This window comes from Neomonachus schauinslandi, chromosome 8 (assembly GCF_002201575.2).
Source record: "Neomonachus schauinslandi chromosome 8, ASM220157v2, whole genome shotgun sequence".
Lineage (NCBI taxonomy): Eukaryota > Metazoa > Chordata > Mammalia > Carnivora > Phocidae > Neomonachus > Neomonachus schauinslandi.
This window is the reverse complement of record NC_058410.1, coordinates 144555-162525: the sequence shown is the minus strand read 5'-3', so window position 1 is coordinate 162525 and position 17971 is coordinate 144555. Positions and strand designations below refer to the sequence as shown.

The window sequence follows — 17971 nt, the reverse complement described above, 5'->3', positions numbered from 1 at the left end:
AGAGGTAGAATTCAGTGATTCATCAGTTGCACACAACACCCAGTGCTCCTTACAAGTGTCCTTCTTAATGCCCATCATCGAGTTACCCCATCCCCCCACCTCTCTCCCCTCCAGCAACCCTCAGTTTGTTTCCTATGGTTAAGTCTCTTATGGTTTGCCTCCTTCTCTGATTTCGTTTTATTTTTTTCCTCCCTTCCCTATGTTCATCTGTTTTGTGTCTTAATTTCCACATATAAGTAAAATCATATGGTATTTGTCTTTCTATGATTGACTTATTTCACTTCGCATCATACCCTCTCGTTCCATCCATGTCCTTGCAAATGGCAAGATTTTATTCTTTTTGATGGCTGAGTTATATTCCATTGTATATTTATAAACATTTTCTGTATAAACATTATAAACATTTTCTTCATTCATCTGCCGATGGACAGCTTGGCTCCATATTTTGGCTCTTGTGGACATTGCTGCTATAAACATTGGGGTGCATGTGCCCCTTCCAATCACTGTGTTTGTATTCTTTAGATAAATACCTAGTAGTGCAGTTGCTGGGTCATAGGGTACCTTTTGAGGAACCTCAGAGCAGAGTTTTTGTATGCTATTGCAATTAAGTTATTGGTTAAACTCAACTTAGACTGTTAGAACTTTAAGGTGTTAGATGTAATCCCCACAGTAAACACAAAGATAATAGCTATAGATAGTAGCTATAGAATATATATACACAGAGAAGGAAATGAGAAGAGCATTAAAATGTGTCTCTACAAAACAAACAAAATCCAAAAAAAAAAACACAGTTACACACAAAAGAAGGCAGTAATGGATGAAATGAAGGACAAAAAGCTCTAGAGCACATAGAAAACATAGCAAAGTAGCAGAAGTCCCTACTTATCAGTAATTACTTTAAATTTAAATTTATTAAACTCTCCAGTCAAAAGACAGAGATTGGCAGAACAGATTTTTTAAAAATCTGACATGTGCTCTCTATGAGAGATTCACTTTGGATCCACAGACACAAGTAGGTTGCACATGACCTGTAGGAGCAATATGCCTGATAGAGTTCTAAGTAATGGTCATAAAGATGCTCACTGGAGGGGCACGTGGGTGGCTCAGCCATTAAGCATCTGCCTTCAGCTCAGGTCATGATCCCAGGGTCCTGGGATCGAGCCCTGCATCAGGCTCTCTGCTCAGCTGGAAGCCTCCTTCTCCTTCTCCCACTCCCCCTGCTTGTGTTCCCCCTCTCTCTGTCTCTCTCTCTCTCTCTGTCAAATAAATAAAAATCTTTAAAAAAAAAAATGCTCACTGGACTGCAGAGAAGAGTGGATGAACTCTGTGAGAACTTCAACAAAGAGATAGAAAATATAAAAACATATCAGAGTTGAAGAATACTATAACTGAAATGAAAAACATAATAGAGGGAATCAGCTGTAGATTGGAAGATGGAGAACAGATCAGCAATCTGGAAGACAAGGTGATAGAAGTTTTGAACAGAAAGAAAAAGGAATTTTTAAAAATGAGGATAGGTTAAGGGATCTCTTGGACAACATCAAGCAAATAAACATTTACATTATAGGGGTCCCAGAAGGAAAAGAGAGTGAGAAAGGGGCAGAAAAATTATTTAAAGAAATAATTAAAAACTTCCCTGGGGAAGGAAACAGACATCCAGGTTCAGGAATCGTAGAGTTCCTAACAGGAGGCCCACACTACAACGCATAATAAGTAAAATGTCAAATATTAAGGATAAGGTAGAGAGAGTTTTAAAAGCAGCAAGAGAAGCAACTAGTTGCATACTAGGGAAACCCCATAAGACTGTCAGCTGATTTTTCAGCAGAAACTTTGCAGGCCAGAAGGGAGTGGCATGATCTGTTCAAAGTGCTCAGAGGAAAAAAAATGTCAGCCAAAAATCCTGTATCCAACAGGCTATCATTTAGAATAGAAGCAGAGATAGAGTTTCCCAGACAAACCAAAGTTAAAGGAGTCCATCACCACTAAACTGGCCTTACAGGAAATATTAAAGGGACTTCTTTAAGTGGAAAAGAAACGGCCATAATTAGAAGTGAGAAAATTATGAAAGGAGAGGGGACTCACAAAAATACATAAAATATGACAACATATACATAAAGCATGGAGGAGGAATAAAAATGAAGTTCTTTTAGAATGTGCTTGAATTTAAGTAACTATCAATGTAACATAGACTGCTGTATACTGAGGATGCTATATGTGAACCCTGTGGTAACTGCAAACCAAAAATTTATAATAGATACACAAAAAATACAGATAAAAACAAGAATAACACTAAAACAGTAAAGTCATCAATCACAAGGAAAGAGAGCAAGAGAAGAAGGACCAGAGAACACCTACAAAAACAACGTGAAAACAATTAACAAAATGGCAATGAGTACATACACATGTACACATAATTATATAAATGTAAATGGTCTAAATCCTCCTATTAAAAGACACAAAGTGATGGAATGAATAAAATGGATAAAAATGAGACCCATCTATATGCTACCTACAAGAGGCTCACTTCTGATCTAAAGACACATGCAGACTGGAAATGAAGGGATGGTTAAAGATATTCCATGAGAATGGAAGTGGGGAAAAAAAAAAAACATTGGGGTAGCAATACTTGGAAAAAATTGACTTTAAAACGAGGACTATAACAAGAAACAAAGGAAGGACATTACATAATGATAAAGGGATCAATCCAACAAGAGGATGTAACAGTTGAAAACATGTATACAGCCAACATTGGAGCACCTAAATACATAAAGCAAATACTCACACATGAAGAGAGAAATTGACAGTAATTCAATAATGTAGGGGGCTTTAACACCCCACTTACATCATGGATAGATCATCCAGGCAGAAAATCAGTAAGGAAACATTTCTTTGAATGATACATTAGACCAGATGGACAGATAAATACAGAACATTTCATCCAAAAACAGCAAAATACACATTCTTTTCAGTGCACATGGAACATTCTCCAGGATAGATCACATGTTAGGCCATAAGACAAGTCCCAATAAATTTTGAAAGATTAAAAATCATGTCAAGGGATGCCTGAGTGGCTCAGTCGGTTGGGCGTCTGCCTTCGGCTCAGGTCATGATCCCAGGGTCCTGGGATCAAGTGCCGCATCAGGCTCCCTGCTCCATGGGGAGCCTGCTTCTCCCTCTGCCTCTGCCTCTCTCTCTCTGTCTCTCATGAATAAATAGATAAAATCTTTAAAAATAAATAAATAAATAAATAAATAAAAATCATGTCAAGCATCCTTTCCAACCACAATGGTATGAAACTAGATATCAATTACAAGAAAAAAAAAACTGGAAAAAAACACAAACATGTGGAGGTTAAACAACAGGCTACTGAACAACCAGTGGGTCAACAAAAAAATTAAAAAGGAAAAAAATACATGGAGACAAATGAAAATGAAAACATAATGGTCCAATGTCTTTGGGATGTGGCAAAAGCAATTCTAAGAGGGGAATTTATAGCAATACAGGCCCACCTCAAGAAACATGGAAAATCAATGTAACCTAACACCTAAAGGAACTAGAAAAGGAAGAACAAAGCCCAAGCTTAGTAGAAGGTAAGGAATAAAGATCAGAGTGGAAATGAATGAAATAGAGACCAAAAAAAAAAAAAAACAACAACAAAACAGAAAAGATCAATGGAACTGAGAGCTGGTTCTTTGAAGAGATAACCTTTGGCCAGATTTATCAAGAAAAAGAGAGGACCCAAATAAACCCAGAAATGAAATAGAAGTAATGGCTGACCCCATGAAAATACAAAGGATTATAAGGGAATACTATAAAAAATTGTATGCCAACAAATCGGACAACTTAGAAGAAATGGTTACATTCCTAGAAACATAAATCTTCCACATTGAATCAGTAAGAAAGAAAATCTGAACAGACCAATTACTAGTAACAAAATTGAATTGGTAATCCGAAAAACTCCCATTAAACAAAAGTGCAGGATCAGGTGAATTCACAGATGAATTCTACCAATCATTTAAAGAAGAGTTAATACCTGTTCTTCTCAAACTATTCCAAAAAATAGAATAGGAAAGAGAGCTTTCAGCACATTTTATGCATCCAGCATTACCCTTATAACAAAACCAGACAAAGATGTTACAAAAAAAACTATAGGCCAGTATTCCTGATGAACATAGCTGCAAAAATTCTCAACAAGATATTAGCAAACTGAATTCAACAATACATTAAAAGGATCATTAACCACAATCAAGTGGGATTTATTTCGGGAATGAAAGGATGGTTCAATATCCACAAATCAGTAAATACAATGTACCACATTAACAAACAAAAAACAAAAATCATAGGATCATCTCACTAGATGCAGAAAAAAGCATTTGACAACATTCAACATCTGTTCATGATAAAAACTCAACAAAGTGAGTGTTTAGGAAACACTAACATAATAAAGGCCATATGTGACAAATCCACTGCTAAAATATACTCAGTGGTGAAAAACAGCTTTTCTGCTAAGATCAAGAACAAGACAGGAATAGAAAAACAATAGGGAAAATCAATGAAATCTGGAGTTGGTTCTCTGAAAAGGTAGGAAAATTGAGAAACCTTTGGCTAGACAAAAAGAGAAGGTAGAGATAAATTCAAAAATATAAGTGAGGACATTGCAACTGACTTGACAGAGATAAAAAGGATTATAAGAGCATACTATGAAAAACTGTATGTCAGTCTAGAAGAAATGGCCAAATTCCTGAAATGTATTAATAACCTAAACTGACTCAAGAAAAGATAGAAAGTCTCAGTAGACTTATAGCAGGTAATGAGACTGAATCAGTAATCAGAAACCTCCAGCAAGAAAAGTCTTGGACCAGATTGCTTCTCTGTGGATTCTACCAAATATTTAAAGAAGAATTGACACCAGTCCTCCTCAAATTAAAAATAATTATAATAATAATAATAATAATAATTAAACCAAATACTTCTTAATTCATTCAGTGAGGCCAGAATTTCCCTGATACCAAAGCCAGATAAGAATATCACAAGAAGAGAGGGTGGAGCAAGATGGCGGAAGAGTAGGAGACCTGGATTTCGTCTCCTCTCAGGAATTCAGCTGGATAGGGATCAAACCGTTCTGAACACCTACAAACTCAACAGGAGATCGAAGAAAAGAAGAGCAACAACTCTCTCATCAGAAAAGCGACCACTTTCTGGAAGGTAGGACGTGCGGAGAAGTGAATCCGAGGCGATATTCGGGAGGATAGACGGCGGGGGAGGGGCCTCCGTCGGCCGCTTCTGGCAAGTGATAGAGCCGCGGAGCACAAAATCGGAACTTTTAAAAGTCTGCTCCGCCGAGGGACGTCACTCTGGTGGCTAAGCGGGGGGTGGAACCCTCCAGGACAGTGTGGTCTCAGGACCCTCGGGGTCACAGAAAGACCGGGGGTGCCTGAGTGTGGCAGAGCTCCCAGGTAACGGAGCAGGGAAGCCGGCTGCAGAGGCGGAGCCCAGGCACGGGCTCTCAGCTCGGGGTTGCCATAAACCGTGATCCGCGGCACAGTCGGGCCACTGCTCCTCCAGCAGGGACCCAACAAGCGGCAGATCCGGGGAGACTCACCTTCCTCCCCCGGGAGGAGCCGCGCGGGAGTGCACCGCAGGGATCTGCTGGGTTTGGAGACTCCACTGGGGGTCAGGTGCCAGAGATAGAAACGCGCGGTCACAGGCCGGGCGAGCACGGAGTGCGGCCGGAGACCGGGGAGGCGGGAGTGACTGACGGCTTTTCTCTGGGGGCTCACTGAGGAGCGGGGCTCTGAGTTCTCCGCTCCTCCGGGGCGGATATTGGGAGGCCGCCATTTTCACTCTCCGCCTCCAAAGCTGTACGGAAAGCTCGCAGGGAACAAAAGCCCCGGAGAGCAAACCCGAGCAGATGACTTAGCCGGGAGGGGGCAAGGGCGGGGCAATTCCGCCTCCGGCAGAGACATTTGGAAACCACAGCAACAGGCCCCTCCCCAGAAGATCAGCGAGAACAGCCAGCCAAGACCAAGTTTACCGATCAATGAGAACGGCAGAACTCCAGCGCTAGGGGACTACTGCACATAGAATTCATGGCTTTTTTACCATGATTCTTTAGTCTTTCAAAGTTAATTTTTTTTTAACTGTCTTTTTGTCTTTTTTTTTCTTTTTGAATTTTTCTTTTTCCCTTTTTCAACCAACATCTTTTCAATCCCTTTTTTAAAAAAAAAAAAAAATTTTATTTTTCATTCTTAGAGTCATATTCTATCCCTTCATAGTAGTTACCCGAATTTTTGGCTTATATATATAAGTTGTTCTCTCTTTAAAAGTTTGAGATAGTTTCTTCTAACAGATTAAAATATACCCTAAATCTCTAGTATATGGTGTTTTCTATTCCCCTGCCTGATCACATTCTCTCCCTTTTTTTTCCTTTTTCTTTTTTCTTTTTTTAAATCCTCTTCTTTCTTTTTTCAAACAACTTCTTATCAATTCCTTTTATAAAATTTTTTATAATTTCCATCTTTACAGTCATATTCCATCCCTTCATCATATCAGCCCTTATTTTTGTACATATATAAGTTTTTCTTTCTTTAAAATTTTAGGAGGCACTTTCTTCTAAAAGACCAAAATACACCCCAAATCTAGTGTGTGGCACTGATCTATATACCAGCCTGATCATATTTGATCACATTCTGGTTTTTTTGTTGTTGTTGTTGTTTTGTTTTGTTTGTTTTTGTTTTTATCTTTATCTTTTTCTTTGTCTTTTTTTTCTTTTTTCTCTCTTTCCCTTTCTTTTCCCAATGCTTCAGGTCTTTTCTGATTTATTTAGAGTATATTTTCTGGGGACATTGTTACTCTGCTAGCATTTTGTTCTCTCATTCATCTATTCTCCTCTGCACAAAATGACAAGACGGAAAAAATCACCTCAACAAAAAGAACAAGAGGTAGTACCGACTGCCAGGGACCTACTCAATACGGACATTAGTACGATGTCAGATCTAGAGTTCAGAATCATCACTTTAAAGATACTAGCTGGGCTTGAAAAAAATATGGAAGTTATTAGAGAAACCCTTTCTGGAGAAGTAAAAGAACTAAAATCCAACCAAGTAGAAATCAAAAAGGCTATTAATGAGGTGCAATAAAAAATGGGGGCACTAACTGCTAGAATAAATGAGGCAGAAGAGAGAATCAGTAATATAAAAGATGAAATGATGGAAAATAAAGAAGCTGAGAAAAAGAGAGATAAACAACTACTGGATCACGAGGGCAGAATTCGAGAGATAAGCGATACCATAAGACAAAACAACATTAGAATAATTGGGATCCCAGAAGAAGAAGAAAGAGAGAGGGGCAGAAGGTATAATGGAGCAAATTAATTATAGCAGAGAACTTCCCTAATTTGGGGAAGGAAACAGGCATGAAAGTCCAGGAAGCACAGAGAACCCCTCTCAAAATCAATAAAAATAGGTCAACACCCCGACATCTAATAGTAAAACTTACGAGTCTCAGAGACAAAGAGAAAATCCTGAAAGCAGTTCGGGAGAAGAGATATGTAACCTACAAGGGTAGAAACATTAGATTGGCAACAGACCTACCCACAGAGACCTGGCAGGCCAGAAAGGACGGGCAGGATATATTCAGAGCACTAAATGAGAAAAATATGCAGCCAAGAATACTCTATCCAGCTAGGCTGTCATTGAAAATTGAAGGAGAGATAAAAAGCTTCCAGGACAAACAAAAACTAAAGGAATTTGCAAACACAAAACCAGCCCTACAGGAAATCTTGAAAGGGGTCCTCTAAGCAAAGAGAGACCCTAAAAGCAACATAGACCAGAAAGGAACACAGACAATATACGGTAACAGTCACCTTACAGGCAATACAATGGCACTAAATTCCTATCTTTCAATAGTTACCCTGAATGTAAATGGGCTAAATGCCCCAATCAAAAGACACAGGCTATCAGACTGGATTAAAAACCAAGACCCATCGATATGCTGTCTGCAAGAGACTCATTTTAGAACCAAAGACACCCCCAGATTGAAAGTGAGGGGGTGGAAAACCATTTACCATGCTAATGGACACCAAAAGAAAGCTGGGGTGGCAATCCTTATATCAGACAAATTAGATTTTAAACCAAAGACTGTAATAAGAGATGAGGAAGGACACTATATCATACTTAAAGGATCTATCCAACAAGAAGATCTAACAATTGTAAATAACTATGCCCCTAACATGGGAGCAGCCAATTATATAAGGCAATTAATAACAAAAGCAAAGAAACGCATCGACAACAATACAATAATAGTGGGGGACTTTAACACCCCCCTCAGTGAAATGGACAGATCGTCTAAGCAAAAGATCAACAAGGAAATAAAGACTTTAAATGACACACTGGACCAAATGGACTTCACAGACATATTCAGAACATTCCACCCCAAAGCAACGGAATACACATTCTTCTCTAGTGCCCATGGAACATTCTCCAGAATAGATCACATCCTAGGTCATAAATCAGGTCTCAACCAGTACCAAAAGATTGGGATCATTCCCTGCCTATTTTCAGACCACAATGCTTTGAAACTAGAACTCAATCACAAGAGGAAAGTCGGAAAGAACTCAAATACATGGAGGCTAAAGAGCATCCTACTGAAGGATGAATGGGTCAACCAGGAAATTAAAGAAGAATTTAAAAAATACATGGAAACCAATGAAAATGAAAACACAACTATTCAAAATCTTTGGGATGCAGCAAAGGCAGTCCTAAGAGGAAAGTATATAGCAATACAAGCCTTTCTCAAGAAACAAGAAAGGTCTCAAGTACACAACCTAACCCTCCACCTAAAGGAGCTGGAGAAAGAACAGCAAATAAAGCCGAAACCCAGCAGGAGAAGAGAAATAAAGATCAGAGCAGAAATCAATGCAATAGAAACTAAAAGAACAGTAGAAGAGATCAATGAAACTAGGAGCTGGTTCTTTGAAAGAATTAACAAGATTGATAAACCCCTGGCCAGACTTATCAAAAAGAGAAATGACCCAAATCAACAAAATCATGAATGAAAGAGGAGAGATCACAACCAACACCAAAGAAATACAAACAATTATAAGAACATATTATGAGCAACTCTATGCCAGCAAATTAGATAACCTGGAAGAAATGGATGCATTCCTAGAGATGTATCAACTACCAAACTGAACCAGGATGAAATAGAAAACCTGAACAGACCTATAACCACTAAGGAAATTGAAGCAGTCATCAAAAATCTCCCAAAAAACAAAAGCCCAGGGCCAGATGGCTTCCCAGGGGAATTCTACCAAACATTTAAAGAAGAATTAATACCTATTCTTCTGAAACTGTTCCAAAAAATAGAAATGGAAGGAAAACTTCCAAACTCATTTTATGAGGCCAGCATTACCTTGATCCCAAAACCAGACAAAGACCCCATCAAAAAGGAGAATTACAGACCAATATCCCTGATGAACATGGATGCAAAAATTCTCACCAAAATACTAGCCAATAGGATCCAACAGTACATTAAAAGGATTATTCACCATGACCAAGTGGGATTTATCCCTGGGCTGCAAGGTTGGTTCAACATCCGCAAATCAATCAATGTGATATAATACATTAACAAAAGAAAGAACGAGAATCATATGATCCTCTCAATAGATGCAGAAAAAGCTTTTGACAAAGTACAGCATCCTTTCTTGATCAAAACTCTTGAGTATAGGGATAGAGGGTACATACCTCAATATCATAAAAGCCATCTGTGAAAAACCTACAGCGAATATTATTCTCAATGGGGAAAAACTGAGAGCTTTCCCCCTAAGGTCAGGAACGCGGCAGGGATGTCCACTATCACCACTGCTATTCAACATAGTATTGGAAGTCCTAGCCACAGCAATCAGATAACAAAAAGAAATCAAAGGCATCCAAATTGGCAAAGAAGAAGTCAAACTCTCACTCTTTGCAGATGATATGATACTTTATGTGGAAAACCCCAAAGACTCCACCCCAAAACTGCTAGAACTCATACAGGAATTCAGTAAAGTGGCAGGATATAAAATCAATGCACAGAAGTCAGTGGCATTCCTATACACCAACAACAAGACAGAAGAAAGAGAAATTAAGGAGTCGATCCCATTTACAAATGCACCCAAAACCATAAGATACCTAGGAATAAATCTAACCAAAGAGACAAAGGATCTGTACTCAGAAAACTATAAAATACTCCTGAAAGAAATTGAGGAAGATACAAAGAAATGGAAAAACGTTCCATGCTCATGAATTCGAAGAACAAATATTGTGAAGATGTCAATGCTACCTAGAGCAATCTACACATTCAATGCAATCCCCATCAAAATACCATCCACTTTTTTCAAAGAAATGGAACAAATAATCCTAAAATTTGTATGGAACCAGAAAAGACCCCGCATAGCCAGAGGAATGTTGAAAAAGAAAAGCAAAGCCGGCGGCATCACAGTTCCGGACTTCCAGCTCTGTTACAAAGCTGTCATCATCAAGACAGCATGGTACTGGCACAAAAACAGACACATAGATCGATGGAACAGAATAGAGAGCCCAGAAATGGACCCTCAACTCTATGGTCAACTCATCTTTGACAAAGCAGGAAAGAATGTCCAATGGAACAAAGACAGTCTCTTCAACAAATGGTGTTGGGAAAATTGGATAGCCACATGCAGAAGAATGAAACTGGACCATTTCCTTACACCACACACAAAAATAGACTCCAAATGGTTGAAAGACCTCAATGTGAGACAGGAGTCCATCCAAATCCTAAAGGAGAACACAGGCAGCAACCTCTTTGACCTCAGCCGAAGCAACTTCTTCCTAGAAACATCGCCAAAGGCAAGGGAAGCAAGGGCAAAAATGAACTATTGGGACTTCATCAAGATAAAAAGCTTTTGCAAAGCAAAGGAAACAGTCAACAAAACCAAAAGACAACCGACAGAATGGGAGAAGATATTTGCAAATGACATATCAGATAAAGGGCTAGTATCCAAAATCTATAAAGAACTCATCAAACTCAACACCCAAAGAACAAAGAATCCAATCAAGAAATGGGCAGAAGACATGAACAGACATTTTTCCAAAGAAGACATCCAAATGGCCAACAGACACATGAAAAAGTGCTCAATATCGCTCAGCATCAGGGAAATCCAAATCAAAACCTCAGTGAGATACCACCTCACACCAGTCAGAATGGCTAAAATTAACAAGTCAGGAAACGACAGATGTTGGCGGGGATGCGGAGAAAGGGGAACCCTCCTACACTGTTGGTGGGAATGCAAGCTGGTGCAGCCACTCTGGAAAACAGTATGGAGGTTCCTCAAAAAGTTGAAAATAGAGCTACCCTATGATCCAGCAACTGCACTACTGGGTATTTACCCCAAAGATACAAAAGTAGGGATCCGAAGGGGTACATGCACCCCGATGTTTATAGCAGCAATGTCCACAAGAGCCAAACTGTGGAAAGAGCCAAGGTGTCCATCGACAGATGAATGGATAAAGAAGAGGTGGTATATATATACAATGGAATATTATGCAGCCATCAAAAGGAATGAGATCTTGCCATTTGCAACGACGTGGATGGAACTGGAGGGTATTATGTTGAGTGAAATAAGTCAAACACAGAAAGACATGTATCATATGATCTCACTGATATGAGGAATTCTTAATTGCAGGAAACAGAGGGTTGCTGGAGTGGGGGGGGAGGGATGGGGTGACTGGGTGATGGACACTGGGGAGGGTATGTGCTCTGGTAAGCGCTGTGAATTGTGCAAGACTGTTGAATCTCAGATCTGTACCTCTGAAACAAATAATGCAATATATGTTAAGAAAAAAAAAAGAAGAAGAAGGTAGCGGGAGGGGAAGAATGAAGCGGGGGAAATCGGAGGGGTAGACGAACCATGAGAGACGATGGACTCTGAAAAACAAACAGGGTTCTAGAGGGGAGGGGGGTGGGAGGATGGGTTAGCCTGGTGGTGGGTATTGAGGAGGGCACATTCTGCATGGAGCACTGGGTGTTATGCACAAACAATGAATCATGGAACACTTCATCTAAAACTAATGATGTAATGTATGGGGATTAACATAAGAATAAAAAAATAAATAGAAAAAAAAAAGAATATCACAAGAAAATTATAAATCAGTGTCTTGTGAGTGTAGATGCAAAAATCTTCAACAAAATATTAAAAAATTGAATCTGATATAATTTTAAAAGGATTATTCATAGGATCCAAGGGGGATCTATTCCAGGAATGAAAGTGTGGTTCAACATTTTTAGAACGAAGGGGGCAGTCACATGACCATCTAAATTGATTCAGTAAAGACATTTGACAAAATCCAACATTCTTTCATAATAAAAACTCTCAGAAGACAAGGGATACAGGTAAAATTCCTCAACATGATAAAGGGTATTTATGAAAAACCCATAGCTAATATCATACTCAATGGTGAGAGATGAGAAGCTTTCCCCCTAAGATCAGGAAAAGATGCCCAGTTTCACCACTACTATTCAACATTGTACTGGCATTCTAGCTAGAGCGATAAGAATAAGAAGTAAAAGGCATCCAAATTGAAAAGGAAAATGTAAACCTGTCTCTAGCCATACACATCCGATCCTATATGTAGAAAATCTCAAACACTCCACAGGAAAGCTACTAGAGCTAATAAATTCAGCAGAGCTTCAGAATTTAAGGTCAACAGACAAAAATCATCTGTGTTCTATACACCAGCAATGAGCAGTCAGAAAAGGAAATTTAAGAAAGCAGTCCCATTCATAAGAGCATCTTGGTAAAATTTATTCCTATTTAAGGTGGGGTGGGGGAGACTGGATATCCCATGCAAAAGAATGAAATTGGACCTTAACACCATATACCAAAATTGACTGAAAATGGGTTGAAGACCTAGACTCAAGGGCTGCAACTATAAAACTCTTTAAATAAAGTATTGAGAAAATCTTTATGGCATTGGATTTGGCAAAGTGCTCATAGATATGACACCAAAAGCATAGGAAATAGAAGAAAAAATAGATAAATTAGACTTCGTCAAAATTAAGAATTTTGGTACATTAAAGGATAATATCAAGAAAGTGAAAAGACAGGGTTATTAATAATAACCCCCACAACTTGACAACAAAAAGATAACATGGCTTGAATAGGTTTTTCTATAAGGAAGGTATGCATATGGCCAGGAAGCACATGAAAAGATGCTACACATCATTAGTCATCAGGGAAATGCAAGTCGAAACTACAAGATACCACTTCACACCTACCAGGAAGACACAGCTATTCCACTCCTAGGTATATACCCCAAAGAATTAAAAGCAGGGATTCAGATATTTGTACACCAGTGTTCATAACATCATTATCCACAGCACACAGCAGATGAGAACAACCCCAGTGTCCATTGGCAAATAAATAGCTCCTTGCTGGACAGCCTCTGCAGACAGGCTGGCTGCATCCCTGAGGAAGTCAGTGAGGCAGGTCCTGGGAATGGCCTCAGGAGCGGCTGTCCCCATGGCCCAGCCTCTGTGCACCTGGCCTCAGTGAGAGCCCCCACTCAGAGGGCGGTGGGGAGCGCCACCCAAGCCAGCCCACACCAGCAGCCTTCCTATTTCCACCGCACCTGGCCACCTGGAGGATGGCGACACGAAGCTGGTTCCTATCTTTCAGATCTGGAATTTTCCTCCAGTGATTTCTTCTGTGATATACTTCCTTCCATTCTCTCTGCTGTTATTTGTCGCAGAAGTTAGACACCATATTCCAGCCCTGTAATTGTCCTACATTTTCTCTCCTAGTATCTTTTTGTGGGAGATTTCATCAGCTTTGTCTCTCGTTCTTTCCGGTCTTTAATTTTGCTGTTTCTAAATTCTGAGAGGTCAAGATATCTTTTTTATAGCATACTCTTCGTTGTTTTGTGATCGCAGCATTTCTTTTGCATCCCAGGAAATTAATTATACCCGTAGCTTTATTTTGTTTTTTCCTTTCCTTCATAGACTCTTCTTCCAAGTTTCTCTATGTGTTTGTTTTGGTCCTTGTTTTTGTTTTAGATTTTTTTTCCCTACATGGCTGGTAATTCTTGAGGGCAGATTGTGTTAAGGAGTCAGGTATTGAAAAGGCCATTGGAAGCCTTTGCCCTGGGTGGGACTTTCAGGCATGGGATCCTTGGGGATCCTTGCTCTCCCGATCAGGGAAGAGTCTTCCTGCTCTTCCTGGAGACACCGAGGAAATGACATGGTTAAGAAATTCTGGGGGAGCCCTGAGCGACCACTTGAAACTGGGGTGTGGAAGCAGTACACAAGTTCAGATTTCAGTGCCATTAACTTGGGTGGGAAATATGAGGGGAGGAGAGCAAGTGTGGAGAAGCTTTAACTTTTGGGTACATTATGGTTGAGGTGCCATGCTGGCCGTGGCTCAGCTTCTGCCGTGTGGCCTGGGACAGAGCACCTGAGAGGTGATGTCACTGCCCCCGAGTCAGTGAGAGGGTGCATCCGTGCACTCGCGGTGTCTCGCACCAGGCAAAGCCGCAGTGAGCACGTGCTGAATGGCATCGGCAGCTGTGGGTGCTTGTCATCAGAGGAGTGCAAGCAGGAGCTGCAACGGGCAGGGCCAGCGTCTGTCAGCACGTTGTAGGGACCCAGGCACAGACCCTGGGCACCAGCACCTACCACCTGTGAGAAAGGGGGATCTATGCAAGAGCCACTCGAGGGGTCTGGAGCGGCCGGTAACACAGTGCCCTGCGTCCTGGGGAGGGGCGTTCAGAAGGAGTGCAGTGGGCAACTTCCAGAGTTGTCGAGGCAGGAATGACCCCCAGAATGTGGAGGATGCTGGCCCTCAGGGCCACGGGAGTCAGCACGTAGTAAGCGCTCGGGAGTGGCGTCAGGATGGGTATGGGTGCCTCTGGCTGCAACTGTGAGCTTTGGTTCTAACAACTAGGAAGTCAACAGCGATGGCCACCATTCTCCATTCAGTAAGGCTGTGTCCTCAACTCATTGTAGAATCAGGCAGGATACACTGTCTCCTCTCCCAGACCCACAAGGAAGCTGTGTGCGGGCACGCACACCCCAGCCGCTCTGGCCAGGCCTGCCCTCCTCCCCGTGGGCTGGCTTACAGGATGCGCTTGGCAGGGAGGCTCATGCTGTCACTTGTGTTGCAGGTGGTCCAACTGATGCCCGCCTGCTGGAACAGGACAGACCCTCATGGTCAGAGGAAGAATGGTTTTAAAGCGTGGACACAGCCTAAAGCTCTAAACCTCTAAACCTCTTTCTTCTCTCCAACCAAGACATAGGATAAGATAACACAGTATTTTACCCAGTCACAGCGCTCGATACAGATGTGTGAATGAGGTGAACTGGTTGTGTTGTGTGTGAACTCCGCTCCACTGTGCCATTTACATCGGCACCGGACCAGGGTCGGCTTCTGGAAACCAGGCAGCCAGGCAAGGCTGAGGGCGTACGGGAAAGCACCTTCCCCTGCCTAGATGCGTTGCTGCGATTCCACTCCAAGCGCAGGGATCATCCCTGATTGCTGCCTGTAAACGTGTAGACCTGCGCAGAGAAAACGGAGAAGCCAGGAACACCTGCGTTAGCCCGGGCTGCAGCAGCTCCCAAGGAGGCAGAGCCTGGCACGGGGTTTGCGCATCTTCGAGCGGCTGCCCTGGAGTCCCTCATGCTTGAGTTAAAAATGGGAGTTACAGCAAGTTATTTTCTGAGCAGTCCACCCAGGCCTGGGACGCGCAGGCCTGAGTGAAAGTTCACAGTGGTTCTCGGTGTTCACTGGCTCGGGAGTGCTGCATGGGTGAGTGGGAACGGTTTGGGGTTACCATTTTGTTCCAGGGAATATCTCGGGATCACCCATGTGTAAAGGACACGTGCAGGATCTGAGAACAAGCAGCACTTGGAGCCCAGTGACTCATGCAGGACTGGGACTCGCGGCCCTTGTCACATGCTTGGTTCTGCACACAAAGGAACCTCAGCCACTGGACAGACGGTCTGATTGGGCTTATCCGCTCTCCTTTTGTGTTGTGATGCTGATCTGTACCACGAGTTTTTCTGCTATTGGAACGAGAAATGAAGACCCGCTTCTTTGCTCCTGTTTTTCATTTGGACCTGTCGTTAAAGTTCTACAGCCGGAAAAGCCTCAGGCACCCAATGATGTCCAGCCAGGTTTCCAGTGGGCTCTGCACCAGCATCTTCACATCAGGGGTTTGCTGAGTTCAGGAGTTAGCAACTGTAAGTCTGTGTACACTCTTGGAAAAAAAGTGGTAATTCCCGTGTCCGTCTGCTACTGTTACCCCAAAGCTATTTAAATATGTGCAAATGTGCGTTAGAGTCCTTATGCTCAGAGCTCTTTCTTAACACAGCTTTCATCCCAAGATGTCATATAAATAAATGAAATGAGATAATGAAACAAGTTGTGTTGTTTCCCCAGTCCCCACAGCTCCCGGTGCGCTGGCCAGCCCTATGCCCGGGAAGAGAGGTCCGTACGAGACGGGGGCCGGTCAGAATCCTCTTCTCGGGAGCTGCCCCGCCAGTGTCCACAGGAGGGACAGATGCTGGGCAGAGGGCGGAGGGCAGAGGCCCTCCCTGTCCCTGTCACCCTTGGTGAGAGCGCACCCCTTCCTTGAACTTGCAGAGCATCTGGTGTGGCTGAGCCCATGGTGGCGTCCGATGTGCCCCCCTGGCCCACCAGTGGCCGCCTGCCAGGCATCTCCGAAGAGGGACTAGATTTCCAGAGGGACATCTGCCTTACCCATGAATTTTTGCAGCAAGAATGACTTCGTGTATTATGTAGTTGAAAAGAAACAATGATGGCCAGTGACCACGGTGAGATCTCGGGTAAAGTGTGTATTTATAAGGTACTGAGCTCTTGGATTTTATGAGGCTCAGCACCCAAAGGGCTGGACATGTTCATTTTTTTCCCCATCCTTTGAACTTTGTGTTTAAAATTTCAAGCTCTTTCGGGCACCTGCCACAACTTAGGAAGAAAAATAAGTCAGTAGCACCAGCATTTCCTGACTGTCACAAAAAAGAAAAAAAAAAACGCAAAAGGAAAAAAAAGCCTGTGTTGTGTGTGTGGTGAGCTCTTGTGTGCTGTTGGAGCCCAGCTGACCATGTGTCGATTGTGTTCATTTGTCCATGGCCGTGCGGGAGCTGGGCTTGCAGGCTGGTGGAGGAGAGGGCTCGCCGCCGACCCTCACCCCTGTCCTCGGGAAGCTGCAGTTCGATGTGGGGAGAGGGGAGCCTGGCCTGTTTCCCCTCCGGGAAGCCAGGAGCCCTGGTGTTTGTCATCTCCTCCTGTTTGATGCTGAGTGGGTCTCCCTGGGGCACGAGCTGCGTCCACACCATCAGCCTCCCTGTTACTGGAGTAAAAGCTGACGTGTGCCTTTTCCTTGTTGGCTTCTGTAGAGCCTTCAGGAAGAGCTCGAGGACTGGGGGGCTAGCATTTCAGACTTGACCCTGAAATGTGGTCAAGCAGTAAGTTCTCTTTTACCTCATCTTTTTTTTTTTTTAAGATTTTATTTATTTATTTTAGCAAGCGAGAGAGAGAGAGAGAGAGCCCATGCACGAGGGTGCAAGAGAAGAGCCAGAGAGAGGAACAAGCAGATTCCCCACTGAGTGTGAAGCCCTTCATTGAGCTCGACCTCACGACCCTGAGATTGTGACCTGAGCTGAAACCAAGAGTCGGACGCTCAACTGACTGAGCCCCCCAGGCGCCCCTCTTTTCCCTCCTCTTGAGCCAAGTACACAAGAAGGTCCTAAATTATTAGGCTACTCATCCAAATCCCCTTCAGTCTCTGGTGATGCCTGAGGCCTTGGGCCTGTGTCCCTGTCCCCGCAGCGGCCATCCCCACTCGCAGCCATTGATGATCCGGGCAGCCTGTGGGCACAACGCTCTCCCCACCTGCTGACACAGCCCTGGTTTGCAAGCTCCATGTGGTTCTGAAAACCA

The 17971-nt window shown here is 42.4% G+C and overlaps 1 protein-coding gene across 1 annotated transcript in view; it reads left to right on the top strand.

Moving 5' to 3' along the window:
- The window catches only part of FAM120B (family with sequence similarity 120B), a 107327-nt gene extending 90877 nt beyond the window's left edge, over positions 1–16450 (top strand). The window contains 1 exon segment of the mRNA XM_021693287.2: positions 15177–16450. Within this exon segment, the coding sequence (XP_021548962.2) occupies positions 15177–15189 (13 nt within the window). The 3' untranslated portion in view covers positions 15190–16450.
- Positions 16451–17971: the final 1521 nt, after the last annotated feature.